General features: G+C 43.8%; 1 protein-coding gene across 5 annotated transcripts in view; it reads left to right on the top strand.

Annotated features, from left to right (window-relative positions):
- LOC112233759 (receptor-type tyrosine-protein phosphatase alpha-like) overlaps window positions 1-16,890 on the top strand; it is a 42,838-nt gene extending 25,948 nt beyond the window's left edge. For 3 of the 5 annotated variants that reach the window (XM_042300170.1, XM_042300180.1, XM_042300172.1), the window contains exons 4-23: window positions 1,843-2,232; window positions 2,331-2,351; window positions 5,681-5,783; window positions 7,685-7,758; window positions 8,298-8,434; window positions 10,334-10,424; window positions 10,791-10,867; window positions 11,186-11,222; window positions 11,522-11,619; window positions 11,904-12,059; window positions 12,339-12,505; window positions 12,696-12,831; window positions 13,163-13,309; window positions 13,608-13,701; window positions 13,869-13,945; window positions 14,211-14,345; window positions 14,846-14,971; window positions 15,157-15,308; window positions 15,470-15,605; window positions 16,322-16,889. In XM_042300170.1, coding sequence (XP_042156104.1) covers window positions 1,843-2,232; window positions 2,331-2,351; window positions 5,681-5,783; window positions 7,685-7,758; window positions 8,298-8,434; window positions 10,334-10,424; window positions 10,791-10,867; window positions 11,186-11,222; window positions 11,522-11,619; window positions 11,904-12,059; window positions 12,339-12,505; window positions 12,696-12,831; window positions 13,163-13,309; window positions 13,608-13,701; window positions 13,869-13,945; window positions 14,211-14,345; window positions 14,846-14,971; window positions 15,157-15,308; window positions 15,470-15,605; window positions 16,322-16,396 — 2,429 coding nt within the window. In that variant the 3' untranslated portion in view covers window positions 16,397-16,889. Of the gene's footprint in view, window positions 1-1,842; window positions 2,233-2,330; window positions 2,352-5,680; window positions 5,784-7,684; window positions 7,759-8,297; window positions 8,435-10,333; window positions 10,425-10,790; window positions 10,868-11,185; window positions 11,223-11,521; window positions 11,620-11,903; window positions 12,060-12,338; window positions 12,506-12,695; window positions 12,832-13,162; window positions 13,310-13,607; window positions 13,702-13,868; window positions 13,946-14,210; window positions 14,346-14,845; window positions 14,972-15,156; window positions 15,309-15,469; window positions 15,606-16,321 lie in introns of all 5 variants that reach the window. The other 2 variants (XM_042300185.1, XM_042300189.1) reach the window with 2 other exon arrangements.
- Window positions 16,891-18,188: the final 1,298 nt, after the last annotated feature.

Below are 18,188 nucleotides of genomic sequence, written 5' to 3'. Positions count from 1 at the left end.
TTCAAGGCCTACCTTCAAACTTAGTGCCTCTTTGCTTGACCTTATGGGAAAATCAAAAGAAATCAGTCAAGACCCCAGAAAAAAATTGTAGACCTCGACAAGTCTGGTTCTTCTTTGGGAGCAATTTCCAAATGCCTGACGGTACCACGTTCATCTGTGCAAACAATAGTACGCAATAATAAACACCATGAAACCACGCAGCCATCATACCGCTCAGGAAGGAGAGGTGTTCTGTCTCCTAGAGATGAACGTACTTTGTTGCGAAAAGTGCAAATCAATCGCCGAACAACAGCAAAGGATCTTGTGAAGATGCTGGAGGAAACAGGTACAAAAGTATCTATATCCACAGTAAAATGAGTCCTATATCGACATAACCTGAAAGTCCACTCAGCAAGGAAGAAGCCACTGCTCCAAAACCACCATAAAAAGCCAGACTAGGGTTTGCAACTGCACATGGGTTTGCAACTGCACATGGGAACAAAGATCGTACTTTTTGGAGACATGTCCTCTGGTCTGATGAAACAAAAATAGAACTGTTTGGCCATAATGACCATCGTTAAGTTTGGAGGAAAAGGGGGGAGGCTTGCAAGCCGAAGAATACCATCTCAACCGTGAAGCATGGGGGTGGCAGCATCATGTTGTGGGGGTGCTTTGCTGCAGGTGGGACTGGTGCACTTCACAAAATAGATGGCATCGTGAGGTAGGAAAATTAGTTGGATATATTGAACAGCACAAGACATCAATCAGGAAGTAAAAGCTTGGTCGCAAATGGGTCTTCCAAATGGACAATGACCCCAAGCATACTTCCAAAGTTGTGGCAAAATGGCTTAAGGACAACAAAGTATGTATTGGAGTGACCATCGCAAAGCCCTGACCTCAATCCCATAGAAAATTTGTGTGCAAAACTGAATGTGTTTGCAATCAAGGAGGCCTACAAACCTGACTCAGTTCACCAGCTCTGTCAGGAGGAATGAGCCAAAATTCACCCAACTTATTGTTGGGGAAAGGCTACCCAAAACATTTGACCCAAGTTAAACCATTTAAAGGGAATGCTACCAAATACTAATTGAGTGTATGTAAATTTCTGACCCACTGGGAATTTAATGAAATAAATGAAAGCTGAAATAAATCATTCTCTCTACTATTGTACTGACATTTCACATTTTTAGAATAAAGTGGTGATCCTAACTGACCTAAGACACGGTGGTTTTACTAGGATTTAAATGTCAGGAATTGTGAAACCGAGTTTGAATGTATTTGGCGACGGTGTATGTTAACTTCTATCTTCAACTGTAAATATTACTAACAGATTCAATTCAGAGGGTGTAATATAATACAATGTAAAATTATTAATCTACAATGAATGTTCTTGACCCTGGGCAACATGGGAATATTGGTATCCACAGTACTCCACCAATTATAATTTCTTTCAACTCAATACTTCTTGTATTTCCCCAAATATTTTCTTTATTTTTTATATAAAATGCATCGTAATTTACTTAGAACGTTGAAGTTTATCTGCCTCGTGGCAAATTGTGTAGAATTGGCTTTAAAGCTGCAACAACAAAACATCTCTCTGCCCCACGACAAAATGTGTTGTTGCAGAAAAATCACTTGAAAACAGCAACATTTTCTCAGAGGCAGGCCTTTAAAATGTTCCTTCCCAGTGGCCGAGACTTGGTCTGTCCGTCCGTCCACGCACTGCCAAAGTCATAATTAAACTCCTTGTATGTTATTCTCATCTCACTGAAGTTGTGTTCTGATTATGAAATGGTCCCCGATGAATTAGCTATCACAAAAAGTTTGAACCTGTGGCCTTGATGAACTGTATCTCTCTCATAGAAGGTCCAGTCTCCACTGCCAAACCCACGGATTCTCCAGCCACCACCCTCCACAATGTTCCAGTGGCAACAACCACCACCCCTCCAACAACGGCAACGACACTGACAACAACCAGCACCGCAGAGGGGAACATATTGACTGCAGGCCCCAGTGTCACCCAGGTGCCCATTCCCCCTCCACCACCCCCTGGCCCCACCATAGCCCCCCAAGTCCCCACGGGTGCAACCACTGCCCCGCAACCACCCCCTGCTCCGACCACGGTCAGTCGGGGTGGGGAGAATGGGACCACACCCTCTGCTCCGGACAGTCACACAGATCCCTCGCTGGAGACCACCATAGAACCTACGGTGGAAGCCACGTCGCCCGACACTACTAGTGACACTACAACAGGTGTGTGTGTGCTTGTGAGTGAAAGGCCAGCAGGTCTGTGTGTGATGTGTAGGATGTTTTTTTTATGTTGGATAGTAATGATACTCTTTTACCCCCAGGTGGTGGAGAAGACGGCACAGGTACGAGTGTGTATGTTGTCTCAAGTTACAACGTGGTCATACAGCTAACATGAGCACAACATAATGTGCCTTCAGAAAGTATTCATACCCCTTGACTTATTCCACGTTTTGTTTTTACAGCCTAAATTCAAAATAGATTAAATAAAATAATCTCACCCACCTACACACAAATACTCCATAATGACAAAGTGAAAACATGATTTTAGAAATGTTAGCAAATTTATGGAAAATGAAATACAGAAATATCAAATTTACATAAGTGTTCACACCCCTGAATCAATGTTAGAATCACCTTTGGCAGCGATTAAGGCTGAGAGTCTTTCTGGGTATGTCTCTAAGAACTTTGGATAGTACAATATTGGCCTTTTTTCATTTTTTTTTCAAGCTCTGTCAAATTGCTTGTTGATCATTGCAAGACGGCGATTTTCAAGTCAAAACTGTTACTAGGCCAATTGGCGACATTCAATGTTGTCTTTGTAAGCAACTCGTATATTTGGCCTTGTGTTTTAAGTTATTGTCCTGCTTCAAGGCGATTTTGTCTCCCAGAGTCTGTTGGAAAGCAGACTGAACCAGGTTTTCCTCTAGGATTTGGCTTGTGCTTAGCTCTATTAGGTTTATTTTTATCCTAAAAACTCTCTAGTCCTTGCTGATGACAAGCATATCCATAACATGATGCAGCCACCACCATGCTTGAAAATATGAAGAGTGGTTCTGTGATGTTGTGTTGGATTTGCCCCAAACCTAGTGCTTTGTATTCAGGACATAGTTAATTTCTTTGCCACATTTTTTGCAGTATTACTTTTTGCATTCAGAATGCATGTTTTGTAGTATTTCAGTCTGTACTGGCTTCCTTTTCACTCTGTCAATTAGGTTAGTATTGTGGAGTAACTGCAATATTGTTGATCGATCCTCAGTTTTCTCCTTTGTGAATTAATCTGTGTTTGAAATTCACTGCTCGACTGTGGAACCTTCAGATAATTATATACTATATATACAAAAGTATGGGGACACGCCTTCAAATGAGTGGATTGGGCTATTTCAACCACACCCGTTGCTGACAGGTGTATACAATCGAGCACACAGCCATACAATCTTAATAGACAAACATCGGCAGTAGAATGGCCTTACTGAAGAGTTCAGTGACTTTCAATGTGGCACCTTCATAGGTTGCCACCTTTCCAACAAGTCAGTTCATCTAATTTCTGCCCTGCTTGAGCTGCCCCGGTCAACTGTAAGTGCTGTTATTATGAAGTGGAAACAAGGGGTAGGCAACACAAGCTCACAGAACGGGACCACCAAGTGCTGAAGCGCGTAGCACGTAAAAATCATCTGTCCTCAGTTGCAACACTCAATGACGAGCATCAAATTGCCTCTGGGAGCAACTTCAGCACAAGAACTGTTTGTCGGGGTAGCTTCATGAAATGGGTTTCCATGGCCGAGCAGCCGCACACAAGCCTAAGATCTCCATGCACAATGCCAAGTGTCGGCTGGAGTTGTGTAAAGCTCACCACCATTGGACTCTGGACCAGTGGAAATGCGTTCTCTGATGTGATGAATTAATAACGCTTAACCATTTGGCAGTCTAACGGACGGTTCTGGGTTTGGCGGATGGCATGAGAAAGCTGCCTTCCCGAATACATAGTGCCAACTGTAAAGTTTTGTGGAGAAATAATAGTCTGGGGCTGTTTTTCATGGTTTGGGCTAGGCCCCTTTGTTCGAGTGAAGGGAAATCTTAACGCTACAGCAATGATGATTCTGTGCTTTGTGGCAGGTTTGAGGAAGGACCTTTGCGGTTTCAGTGCACAAAGGGAGGTCCAGACAAATGTTTTGTCTAGATTGGTGTGGAAGAACTTGACTGGCTTGCACAGAGCCCTGACCTCAACCCCATCAAACACCTTTGGGATTAATTGGAACTGCGAGTCAGGCCTAATCGCCCAACATCCGTGCCCAACCTCACTAATGCTCTTGTGTTTGAAGGAGAAGCATGTCCCCGCAGCAATGTTCCAACATCTAGTGAAAAGCCTTCTCAGAAGAGTGGCGGCTGTTATAGCAGAAAATGGGGACCAACTCCATATTAAGGCCCATGATCTTGGAATGAGATGTAAGATGAGCAGGAGTGCACATATCTTTGGTCATGTAGTGTATGTGTGGGGTACAGAGATTAGGTAGTCATTGAAAAATCTATTATTGCACACAGAGTCCATGCAACCTATGTGATTTAAGCACATTTTTACTTATTTAGGCTTGCCATAACAAATGGGGTTGAATACTTATCGACTCAAGACATTTCAGCTTTTCATTTTCATTCATTTATAATCATTATTCCACTTTGACATCATGGGGTATTGTGTGAAGGCCAGTGACACAAGATCTCAATTGATTCCGTTTTAAGTTCAGGCTGTAACACAACGTTTAGAAAAAAAGTCAAGGGGTGTGACTGCTTTTCTGAAGTCATAAGCATTCGTGGCAGCGACGTGCCAATAATTAAACTGGCCTGTCGAACACGTAGTATTCAAGCTCTGCATCTCTCCTCTGTCTGTATATATTTGTATCCGTCCTCTGTGCGCGCAGTATGAGCCGTTGAATTGGAATGGGTTGAATAGTCCCCTACTGCTCATCAGTTTCACTTACCTTACTATTCAATGTGTACAGTGTCCCACAGAGAACACTGAACATTCCACAGAATAACCAAAAATGACTATAATAGCAATAAGGCACCTCGGGGGTTTGTGGCATATGGCCAATATACCACGGCTAAGGGCTGTATCCAGAACAGCCCTTAGCCGTGGTATATTGGCCATGTACCACACCCCCCCCATGCCTTATTGCTTAAGTATTTGCAATATATGACTGTTCCTCATCTATTTGGTTAACCCCTCTGCTTCTGTAAAGTCTCATCGATTGTGTCGTGTTGACTCTTTCTGCTCTGTAACGACAGTTAACGGCATCGCTACTGTCATTATTATGAAAATGTTATGTAAGACTAATGACGATGCTGTCCAAAAAAACTGTTACCAAGATGTCCTTACTTAGGAGCTCCTGTAATCGGTGCAGAAATCATGGAGTGGACAGTTTCATACAGCCTGTCTGACGCATACTGTTAACTATTAACAGTATTGAATAGTATTGGTTTTCTTTCAAATACTTGAGCTGATTTGTGCACTTGATCGAGCTTGCCTGGTGCGATGGATCCAATGAATTGTCCAAAAAGTGCCAACCCAAACCCCATTGGGGCACCCGAGACCGGCTCAATCAAATGCCAAATCGAACTTGTACTCATTTTTAGAATGTTGTTAAATTCTCTCTCTCTCTCTCCCTCGTTCTCTCAGACCAAAATACGCAATCAGATGACACGCCCATCATTGCGGTGATGGTGGCTCTGTCATCCCTGCTCGTCATCGTCTTCATCATAATCATCCTCTATATGCTCAGGTCAGTCATGTTCCTCTGGCAGAAACTACCCACTACCCCCTGGGTTCCTGAACTTGTCCAATAAAAGTTTTTTTTAAATATGGCTACATTTTGGATATGGTGTACCATAATGAACACACCCTGGTTTTCTCCCCCACAGTCGCGCCTTCAGCCTTATGTCTCAGGGAAGCATTTCTAAACGGAAAAGAAAAGTTTGGATGCAGGCATGATTTATCTTTGAAATAGAGCTATACAATAGTCAGATATGAGACCCATGTACCATGCTAACGGTGTCGTACACACCTACTCACACAATTCATTACACATTGTAAAAGCGCAGAGCAGGAAATCGTTTGCTTGTCTTCTTTCATATACAAACACCCTATGGAGGCCAGTGTGAATGAACCAAGTGTCATAGTAGTTACCATGGCAATGGCCGTGTGTGTGACTGTGTGGGTGATATTCTGCATGTACAAGGCCTTCAGAAAGTATTCCCACCCCATCGACTTTTCCACATTTTGTTATTACAGCCTGAATTGAAATGGATTCAATTGAGATTGTTTCAATGATCTACACAAAATACTCATGTCGAATTTGAATTATGTTTTTAGAAATGTGAACCAATTCATAAAAAGCTGAAATGTCTGGAGTCAATAAAGTATGTTTTTCGTTATGACAAGCCTAAATAAGTTCAGGAGTAAAAAGTTTCTTAACAAGAAGTCACATGTTGCATGGACTCCTCCTGTACGTTCCCTCAGTCGAGCAGTGAATTTCAAGCACAGATTCAAGCAGAAAGACCAGGGATGTTTTCCAAACAAATAGCCTATTGGCCTAAAAAAAAGATGTCTGTCCTTTTTTTAAACTCCGTTGCCGGTTAGGAAGTGACTGAGGAGGTATTAACAACATTGTAGTTACTCCACAATACTAACTTAAATGACAGTGAAAAGAATTCAGCCTTTTCAGAATGAAAATATATTGTTTGCATTTAGGGCGGTAAAGTAATACTGCCAAAAAATGAGGCAAAGAAAGGTACTTTTTTTTGTCTTGAATACAACGTGTTATCTTTGGGGAAATTCCAACACATCACTGAGTCCCACTCTTCCTATTTTCAAGCATGTTAGTGGCTCTATCATGTTATGGGTATGCTTGTCATCAGCACAGACTAGGGAGTTTTAGGATATGAAGAAACAGACTACAGCTAAGCACAGGCAAAATCCTAGGGGAAAACCTGGTTGTCTGCTTTCCAAAGACACTTGGGGACATTCACCATTCAGCAGGACAATTACCTAAAACACAAGGCCAAATATCCACTGGAGTTGCTGACCAAGATGACATTGAATGTTCCCGAGTGGCCTAGTAAAAGTTTTGAGTTAAATCGGCTTGAAAATCTATGGGAAAACTTGAAAATGGCTGTCTAGCAATTATCAACAATCAATTTGACAGATATTTTATATATTTTTTAAGAATAATGGGCAGGTGTTGTACAACCCCTAAAGACTCACAGCTGTATTCGATGGCAAAGGTGATTCTAACATGTACTGACTCTTGGGGTGATGTGATTCTAACATGTACTGACTCTTGGGGTGATGTGATTCTAACGTGTACTGACTCTTGGGGTGATGTGATTCTAACGTGTACTGACTCTTGGGGTGATGTGATTCTAACGTGTACTGACTCTTGGGGTGATGTGATTCTAACGTGTACTGACTCTTGGGGTGATGTGATTCTAACGTGTACTGACTCTTGGGGTGGGGGTGGTTGAATACTTGTTTTACGTTACCGAAAAGTAGTAAACCTCTTCCATTTTGACATAACCGTGTATTTTGTGTAGGTCGTTGACTTTTTAATCCCACTTTGTGACACTACAAAATGTGGAAAAAGTCCAATGGTGTGAGTATTCGTGTGTGTCGTATGATTGACAGGTTTAAGAAGTACAAGCAGGCCGGCAGCCATTCCAACTCCTTCAGGCTGACCAACGGTAGATCAGATGATACAGGTAACTGTGTGTGTGTGTGTGTGTGTGTGTGTGTGTATACACACATGTGTTTTCTGTGTGAGCATGCATGCAACGTGCATGTTTTTTCTGTGGTCGTACATTTACCAGAATTTTTATGCATGTCTCTTTCATAGCCAACTTTCTCCATTGTTCTGTGTTCAGATAAAATTACATTGGTTTTCTGATCATTTACTGATTCTTGGCCAAAGCAGTTGTTCAATATGATGAATTGTGGCACACTAGCAGTGTTGGATTGTTTTATGGCGCCCTCTTGTGGGCTTTTATTAACACACCCACAGTCAGTTTGGAGAAGTTGTATGTGTAGATTAGAATCTGTTTTAATGTATAACATATTTATCATAATATAACATTTTCTATAGTTCATTAATTTATAATAATTGGTTGGTGAATGTCTCACTATCTTAATTGTTGGTAGTGTCTCAACAATAAGGGTTTTTCTCTCCCCCCCTTCCCCTGTGGGCCTCAATCGCCACCTATCTTTCCTGTCCCATTACTTCCCTCCCTTCCTGCTCTTGCAGAGCTCCAGAGTGTGCCGCTATTGGCCCGCTCGCCTAGCACCAACAGGAAGTACCCACCCCTTGTTGTTGACAAGCTGGAGGAGGATATGAATCGTCGCATGGCTGATGACAACAAGCTCTTCCGGGAGGAGTTCAATGTATGGAGTCTGCGTGCACATACATACATACATGCATGCGTACATGCATGCGTACATGCATGCATGCGTGCATGCATACATGCAAGTCGAACATTTGGACACACCTACTCATTCAAGGGTTTTTCTTTATTTGTGCTATTTCCTACGTTGTAGAATGATAGTGAAGACATCAACTTTGTAATATCACATATGGATTCTTGTAGTAACCAAAAGTGTTAAACAAATCAAAATATAATTTATATTTGATGTTCTTCAAGTAGTCACCCTTTGTCTTGACAGCTTTAGACACTTTTGGCATTCTCTCAACCAGCTTCATGAGGTAGTCACCTGGAATTAATTTGAATTAAGAGGTGGTCCTTGTTAAAAGTTCATTTTGTGGAATTTCTTTCCTTCTTAATGCGTTTGAGTTGTGTTGTGACAAGGTAGGGGTGGTATACAGAAGATAGCCCTACTTGGTAAAAGAAGGTGCAGAATATTTCAATAACGTTGAATGTTTCTTCAAGTGCAGTCGCACAAACCATAGAGCACTATGGTGAAACAGGCTGTCATGAGGACCGCCACAGGAAAGGAAGACCCAGAGTTACCTCTGCTGCATAGGATATGTTCATTATATGTTACCAGCCTCAGAATTTGTAGCCCAAATAAATGCTTCAAGAACAGACACCTCTCAATATCAACTGTTTAGATGAGACTGCGTGAATCAGGCCTTCATGGTCGAATTGCTGCAAAGAAACCACTACTAAAGGACACCAATAATAAGAACAGACTTGATTGGGCCGAGAAACACAAGCAATGGACATTAGACCGGTGGAAATCTGTCCTTTGGTCTGATGAGTCCAAATTTTAGATTTGTTTTGGTTCCGGCCCGCCGTGTCTTTGTGACGCAGAGTAGGTCAACGGATGATCTCCGCATGTTTTGTTCCCACCGTGAAGCATGGAGGAGAAGGTGTGATGGTGCTTTGCTGGTGACACTGTCAGTGATTTATTTAGAATTCAAGGCACACTTAACCAGCATGGCTACCACATCATTCTGCAGCGATATCCCATCTGGTTTGCACATAGTGGAAATTTCATTTGATTTTCAATAGGACAATGACCCAAAACACACCACCAGGCTGTGTAAGGGCTATTTGAACAAGAATGAGAGTGATGGAGTGCTCCGTCAGATGACCTGGACTCCACAATCACCCGACCTCAACCCAATTGCGATGGTTTGGGATGCGGTGTACCGCAGAGTGAAGAAAAAGCAGCCAACAAGTGCTCAGCATATGTGGGAACTCCTTCAAGACTGTTAGAAAAGCATTCCAGGTGAAGCAAGTTGAGAGAATGCCAAGAATGTGCAAAGCTGTCATAAAGGCAAAGGGTGGCTACTTTGAAGAATCTCAAATATAAAAATAAAAAAATTCTCTCGTTTAACCCTTTTTTTGGGTTACTACATGATGTGTTATTTCATAGTTCTGATGTCTTCACTATTATTCTATAATGTAGAAAATAGTAAATAAAATAAAAAACCCTTCATTGAGTAGGTGTGTACCAACTTTTGACTGGTACTATATATATCTGTATATACTCTCACATGCACGCACACACACACGCCTTACACACATTACAGTCATCTATGGCCCTGTCAGGACAATAGGCGGGTAGAATTTGCAACTAGAACGCTTTGCGTGGGACTAGTTACTGATTGAAGTGGTATACTCCCCTACACAGAGCCTATAAGCTGTGTCCCAATAACACCTAATACCCTTAGCTTCCTTTCCTTATTTGCTTTTCGTGGAATTGCAAAGAAGAATGTCACTCTAGGGACACACCAATAGGAACATGCATTACAGGGCATTCATCTCAGATAATTATTACCTGTCTGTGTGGCTAATGGCCCTCTGTCTGTGTGTCCAGGCGCTGCCGGTGTGTCCTATCCAGGCGTCATGCGACGCGGCCTCTAAGGAGGAGAACAAGGAGAAGAACCGATACGTCAACATCCTGCCATGTGAGTCCCCAACGCAGAGCTAAAGCCCAATTCTGTTTAGAAGTAGCTAGCATGGCATAGAACTGCTTGTTACCTTATCCCAAAAAACATCCGTTGGAAATACATTGTCAACGTTGCGAACAAGAACGAATCGTAATTCAGAAAGTTGTATACAGCAACAGCTAGACCCGGCTAGTCTCTGTAAAAGAGCTAATTAGCAGCATCGAGCGGTGTTCTACAAAGTCTGTTTTACTCTCGTGGATTTCTATTCCTTGGCTTCGATCGGCATGTATTTGACATTTTGGCGCTATTGTGTAAATGTTACATGTAGCTCCTTTTTAAAACACAGGCTTGCCGCTCATCTAATCAAGGTTCTGTCTGTTTCAGATGATCACTCCAGGGTGCATCTGTCGTCTCTAGAGGGAGTTCCAGACTCTGACTTCGTCAATGCGTCCTTCATCAACGTGAGTGACGCCACAAGCCATGGACATCGATGACAAGCTTTGTTGGATGTGTTTTTTATAGTTTTTTATATTGAGCTACCCCTTGGCCAGTTCTCCCTTGTCAGAGAGGTCTTTTGACCTCCATGGGACTCCCTGGATAAATAAAGTTTAAACGGATCGATAAAAGGTTGCGTTAGAATGGTGACACATTCATCACTCTTCCTCTCTCGCCGTCCCTCTGTGTCGCTCTCCTTTGCTCTCTCTTTATAAAAATACTATTTAATTTGTAGAACGCATGTCCCACTCTCTTTTCCTTTTCTGCCGTCCTCTTGTTCTCAGGGTTACCAAGAGAAGAACAAGTTCATTGCAGCTCAAGGTAAGGTGGCTATTCTAGCTAGCCGCTGGGATAGGCTCATGTAATGCACCCTATTCCCAATTTAGTGCCCTACGTTTGCACCAGAGTCATTGCATCCTATCCACTACATAGTGCACCAAATAGGGAATAGTGTTCCGTATGGGACGCAGGCCCCGGATTAAAGCACCCTGTCTCTCGGTTCCATTCAATCTGATGAGCTTTATTGGCATCGTAATATGACGACATATTACATTGCCAAATCAAACGTACAGGTTTGTGTTTAATCAGTGATGATAATATATCTCTTCTGTCTCTCTCAGGGCCAAAGGAGGAGACGGTAAACGACTTCTGGAGAATGATCTGGGAACAGAACACCGCCACCATCGTGATGGTGACCAACCTGAAGGAGAGAAAAGAGGTAGGGAAAGAAGGGGGTGGGGTGAAAACTGGGGTGTGTTCAGGAAGGTGAAACGTTCAGAACGTTGCCTATGTTAACAGTTGAAAGGCATTTATAATATATGTTCTAAGAAATGTATTTGGATCTGAACCGTTCTGTAAACTTGCACCCTCCTGAAAAGACCCCGGCTCGGTCTTTCTTAGTAGAGGCTATATGAAGATGATGGGGTATGTTCAGCATGTCAAATTTCCAACGTGAACGTATGAGTGTACAACTATGAGTGTTTGTTTCTTTTCATTTGAAAGAAATCCATACAGCGGCAATCTCTCTGTGTGTCTCAGTGTAAGTGTGCCCAGTACTGGCCTGACCAGGGCTGCTGGACCTACGGCAACATCCGGGTCTCTGTGGAAGACATGATGGTGCTGGTGGACTACACTATCCGCAAGTTCTGCATCCAACAGGTAACCCTGGCGTCCCCCTCTTCTCACCTCTGTATCCACAGGTACGCTTCTCTTCCCTCCCTCCCTCGTTTATCCTCTTTTCTCCTGGCTCCTCTCACCACACCATCTATCAAACCCATGCCCTACAGACACCAAGCATTCTCTAATGAACAACACGCTTAGCAGGTCTCTAAAATGTGATCGAGGTAATGGTTAAGGTGAAGATGGCACTAAGCTTGTATGATACTTCAAAACAGTTATACTAAAGGTGTCTCTGCCACCTCCCACCCCTCTCTCTAGGTGGGGGATGTGGGGGGTAAGAAGCCCCAGCGGCTGGTGACCCAGTTCCACTTCACCAGCTGGCCAGACTTTGGCGTTCCCTTCACACCCATCGGCATGCTTAAGTTCCTCAAGAAGGTCAAGACCTGCAACCCCCAGTACTCTGGCCCCATCGTGGTCCACTGCAGGTCAGTGTGTGTGTGTGTCTTATTGGTGGCAGCCGAGGTGGTTCACCGATGCCAAGCTAATGCCTAGATTTAAGCTGAGTGGGCTAACACGACACAGGTTCAGTCACACACTACAAAGTAGCTTTCTGTTTATGTTAGTTTCTGACTCGCGCTTTCTCTCTCTACCTGTGTGTGTCGGACTGTGTATCAGTGCGGGGGTGGGGAGGACAGGTACCTTCATAGTGATAGACGCCATGTTGGATATGATGAACACCGAGAGGAAGGTGGACGTCTTTGGCTTCGTCACGCGCATCAGAGCCCAGCGCTGCCAAATGGTCCAGACCGACGTAAGTTGTTATGACCACAACATTACCCAGACTGCAATAAGATTACAACATAACATTATTACCCTGACTTGAATAAGACCACAACGTTACCCTGACTTGAATAAAGACCACACACTCACATCATTATAGTGTATGAATTATATAAACAGGTTTCCACTCAAGTCTCAAATTGGTTTCTTTGAGTGTGTGGGTATTACCTGTTCATGTTGTGTTCTCTTCTGACACCTCTTGTGGATGTATAATATGAGCATCGCAAGTATACTAAAAGTCTATAAGGATTTCGCTCTCTCGTCCCTCTCTCTCTACTTCACCCTCTTCCTTCTCCCCACAGATGCAATACGTGTTCATCTTCCAGGCCATGCTGGAGCACTACCTGTACGGAGACACAGAGCTGGAGGTGACCTCCCTGGAGTCCCACCTGGCCAAGCTCTACGCCCCCTCCGCCGCCGGCTGTGGGGGCATGGAAGCAGAGTTCAAGGTGATTTTGTTTGTCTGGTGTAATGGAATAGTCCCAAAAGTGCAAGCTAAATCAAGCGCATCTCAGCTACAAGTGTTTAAAAGGATTTGACCATAGCACATCTATTTGACTCAAATGGAAGAAAATTGATGGTCGTTTTTGTTTGATGTTGCAAAATGTTTTGCTACGGTGTGCACTAATGAATATGATTCAAGTTTAAACTGTTTCATTGGCAGTTGACTTGAGAGCATTTTTCCCCCCAGGTAATTTTTTTCAGAGTCTCTGAATGCTACGCCTCTGGTTTTGTCTCCCCACACAGAAGCTGACCTCCATCAAGATCCAGAACGACAAGATGAGGACGGGCAACCTGCCGGCAAACATGAAGAAGAACCGAGTTCTCCAGATCATCCCATGTGAGTTGACTGCTTCTACTGTTCCAGATACCTCGCCTGAGACCTGAAGACTTGTGTTAGCTCCCCGAGCTAATGCCTAGGCTTTAGCGTAGCAAATTACTGCAGTCTAATGTTAAAGTCGGTCACAGAACTCCGTGCAATGTAACCTGTTTGTGGGTGTCTTGTAGACGAGTTCAACAGAGTGATCAATCCAGTCAAGAGAGGGGAGGAGAGCACGGATTATGTCAACGCTTCCTTCATTGATGTGAGTAGACAGTCGCACTGCATTACGGGTTTTGAAAATTAGACAAATTAACAGAACTTTAGTGCCAATACAAGTAACTATTCACATGTAGGTTGAATGTAAGGATAAGCCTGTCTTGATATGATCGTGGAGGTAGAGAACATTGGCGAGAGTCTGGGAAGGTTACACAACTGATAAAGGCTGAAATGGCTCCTACAATGGTTGTTGTGGAGGTGTGTGTGTGTGTAGTTTCGTGTGTCCTAGCTGACCTGTGTGTCTGGTCCAGGGCTACCGTCAGAAGGACTCGTACATGGCCAGTCAGGGCCCGCTGCAGCACACCATCGAAGACTTCTGGAGGATGATCTGGGAGTGGAGGAGCTGTTCCATAGTCATGCTCACTGAGCTGGAGGAGAGAGGACAGGTATGGAGAGATGGACCTTTTACTCAGCCCAGTCATGCCATGCCAGAAGTAGAGAGAACAATTATTGGAAGGGGAAAGTCCTCTTGTTGGTCCGTTTCCCGGTTCTGTCTTGTCATTAGAGGATCGTTCTCTGCTAGTTTAACTACTTCCTGGAGCTGAATGCTCAGTGCCATGAGCCTGGGAAACGACTGCGCTTCACATACTTTGTCTCTTTTTCCTCCGGCTCTCCATCCCCTCTGCCTCTCTCTCCATCCCCTCTGCCTTGCTCTCTCTCCATCCCCCTCTGCCTTGCTCTCTCCTCCCCCGCTGCCTTGCTCTCCATCTCCCTTGCTCTCTCTCCATCTCCCCTTGCTCTCTCTCTGCCATCTCCCTCTGCCTTGCTCTCTCTCCATCCCCCGCTCTCTCTCCATCCCCCGCTCTCTCTCCATCCCCCGCTCTCTCTCCATCCCCCGCTCCATCCATCCCCCGCTCTCTCTCCATCTCCCGCTGTCTTTCTGTAGGAAAAGTGTGCTCAGTATTGGCCCAGTGATGGGGTGATGGTGTGTGGTGACCTCTCCATCGAGCTGAAGAGGGAGGAGGAGAGTGAGAGCTACACTGTTAGAGACCTCCTGGTTACCAACAACCGGGTGAGGACAGAGGCCACCTCGAAACCCCCCAAAAGAACTCTAGTAGTCAACACAACCCATTCAAAACACCATCTGCACACACACCCTAAGCCAAGGTCAACTGGATTCAGTCACGTCTCTGTGTCTTCAGAGTGTGGGTGTGTCTCCCTTACGCTCTCTCTCTCTTACTCGCTCGCTCTCTTTAGGAGAACAAGGCTCGTGCGGTGAGGCAGTTCCATTTTCATGGCTGGCCGGAGGTGGGCATCCCCAGCGACGGAAAGGGGATGATCAACATCATCGCCGCGGTCCAGAAGCAGCAGCAACAATCTGGCAACCACCCCATCACTGTCCACTGCAGGTAACCTTCACCTAACGTTCTAACAATGTTCAAGTCAATACCTTTACAGAAATGTGTAACCTAACATCCAACACTGTAGCATTTGCCATTTATTGTTGTGTTTTTTTTTTGTGGGTGGGCGTGCGTCTAACCTTGGTTTATCTCTGTGTGTGTGTTGTCAGTGCGGGCGCGGGGCGGACGGGGACCTTCTGTGCCCTGAGTACGGTCCTGGAGCGGGTGAAGGCTGAGGCCATCCTGGATGTCTTTCAGACTGTCAAGAGCCTCCGGCTGCAGAGGCCCCACATGGTGCAGACACTGGTGAGGACACACTGTGGACATAATTTATCACACAAAAAGAGAAATTATATATATACTGTAAAGCTCATTATAATCTGCTGCGCAATGTAATTATACACCATTAATGATGTACTTTTTAAAATGTGTTTGGCCAACTGTTCACTGCATCTGATGTATTTAGGAGTTGCAAGCTTAGGAACTCGCATTCAGTAATATGCCTTCCTGTCTTTTTTATTATTATGGTTAACTCACGGCCAAAAATCCTCGTGGATAATGTGGAAAGTATTGTGAAAATGGTGCTGCTTAGTGTCCAGCATACCATGTTTGTTGTCAACAACAACATGTGAACACAAGTAAGCTAGCGTAAACTCCTCAACGAGCTCTTGGCTCACCTAGTTAGAAACTCCACATTTAATTTTTTCCCCCTCCATTTCTTCTTAATAGGTGATCATCACCAAATGAGACATTGTCTGTTTGTGTGCTTGAGTTAATTTACTTTTGAATCGTTTAGCAGACGTTCAGTGCCTTGCTCAAGGGCAAATCGGCAGATTTTTCGGTTACTGGCCCAATGCTCTTAACCGCTAGGCGACCTGCCGCCCTTTTCTCTGCTGTTTTTAGACGGCATTGGAAACGACTTTTTCGGCAACTTTTGCAATTCCGTTTGTGCAAATGAATTGATCTTGGTTGTGTACTTTATATTTTCTACTCATCATTGGGATGTTCTCTCTCGTGTTTAGGAGCAGTACGAGTTCTGCTACAAAGTGGTCCAGGAGTATATCGATGCTTTTTCTGACTACGCCAACTTCAAGTAGGGACCCACACAGGGGACGGACATCCGTACACAGTCATAAACACACACCAAACCCACACGTACCCGACGGAAAGAAACAAACTGTTCACGGCTTAGATGACTGGGCAGCCTGCGTGCACAGAGGAAAAGGGAATTGAAGTTTTGTGACGGAGCCAAGTGCAGCGCTGCAGTGTACCGGAGGGAGTGAATATCAGAGATGCCTTCTTGAATATTTTGTAATATTGAGCTTGTTAATACGGCCCCTTGTACCTACCCCCCCCCACATCGACACTCCCCAATCCACCCAATGTACATATACTGTACTTACCCTGTCACATTTTTTTTTTTTTTTTTTTAGGTCAAGTTTAAGTTTGGCTGCATTTTTAGGGTGACATAATGTGTTTTATGGGTATGTGTGTGTACATAGACCGTGCCAGTCAAAGGTTTGGACACACTTACTCATTCAAGGGTTTTTCTTTATTTGTACTATTTTCTACATTGTAGAATAATAGTGAAGACACAAACTATGAAGTAACACATATGAAATCATGTACTAACCAAAAAAGTGTTAAACAAATCAAAATATATGGTATATTTGAGATTCTTCAAAGTAGCCATCCTTTACCTTGATGACAGCTTTGCAAACTCTTGGTGTTGTCTTAACCTGGAATGCTTTTCCAACAGTCTTGAAGGAGTTCCCACATATGCTGAGCACTTGTTGGCTGCTTTTCCTTCACTCTGCGGTCCAACTCCTCCCAAACCATCTCAATTGGGTTGAGGTCAGGTGATTGTGGAGGCCAGGTCATCTGATGCAGCACTCCATCACTCTCATTCTTGGTCAAATAGCCCTTACACAGCCTGGAGGTGTGTGAGGTCATTGTCCTGTTGAAAAACAAATGATACACTCACTAAGCGCAAACCAGATGAGATGGCGTATCACTGCAGAATGCTGGTTACGCTTGCCTTGTATTCTAAATAAATCACTGACAGTGTCACCAGCAAAGCACCATCACACCACCTCCTCCATGCTTCATGGTGGGAACCATGCATGCAGAGATCATCCGTTCACCTACTCTGCGTCTCACAAAGACACGGCGGTTGGAACCAAAAATCTCAACTTTGGACTCATCAGACCAAGGGACAAATTTCCACCGGTCTAATGTCCATTGCTCATGTTTCTTGACCCAAGCAAGTCTCTTCTTCTTATTGGTGTCCTTTAATAGTGGATTCTTTGCAGCCATTTTGACCATGAAGGCCTGATTCATGCAGTCTCCTCTGAAGAGTTGATGTTATGATGTGTCTGTTACATGAACTCTGAAGCATTTATTATTGCTGCAATCTGAGGCTTGTAACTCTAATAAACGTATCCTCTGCAGCAGAGGTAACTGGGTTTTCCTTTCCTGTGGCGGTCCTCATGAGAGCCTGTTTCGCCATAGCGCTTGATGGATTTTGCAACTGCACTTGAAAAATTTCAAAGTTCTAGAAATGTTCTGGATTTCCTGACCTTCGTGTCTGTCATTTGTCTTTGCTTATTTTAGCTGTTCTTGTCCTGATATGGACTTGGTATTTTATAAAATACGGCTATCTTCTGTATACCACACTTACCTTGTCACAACACAACTGATTAGCTCAAATGCATTAAGAAAGAAGGAAAGAAATTCCACAAATGAACTTGACATGTCACACCTGTTAATTGAAATGCATACCAGGACTACATCATGAAGCTGGTTGAGAGAATGCCAGGTGTGTGCAAAGCTGTCAATGCAAAGGGTGGCTACTTTGAAGAATCTAAAATATGGTATAGATTTTGATTT

Source organism: Oncorhynchus tshawytscha, linkage group LG02 (assembly GCF_018296145.1).
Source record: "Oncorhynchus tshawytscha isolate Ot180627B linkage group LG02, Otsh_v2.0, whole genome shotgun sequence".
In the NCBI taxonomy this organism is placed as follows: domain Eukaryota; kingdom Metazoa; phylum Chordata; class Actinopteri; order Salmoniformes; family Salmonidae; genus Oncorhynchus; species Oncorhynchus tshawytscha.
This window is presented reverse-complemented; position numbering and strand designations above follow the sequence as displayed.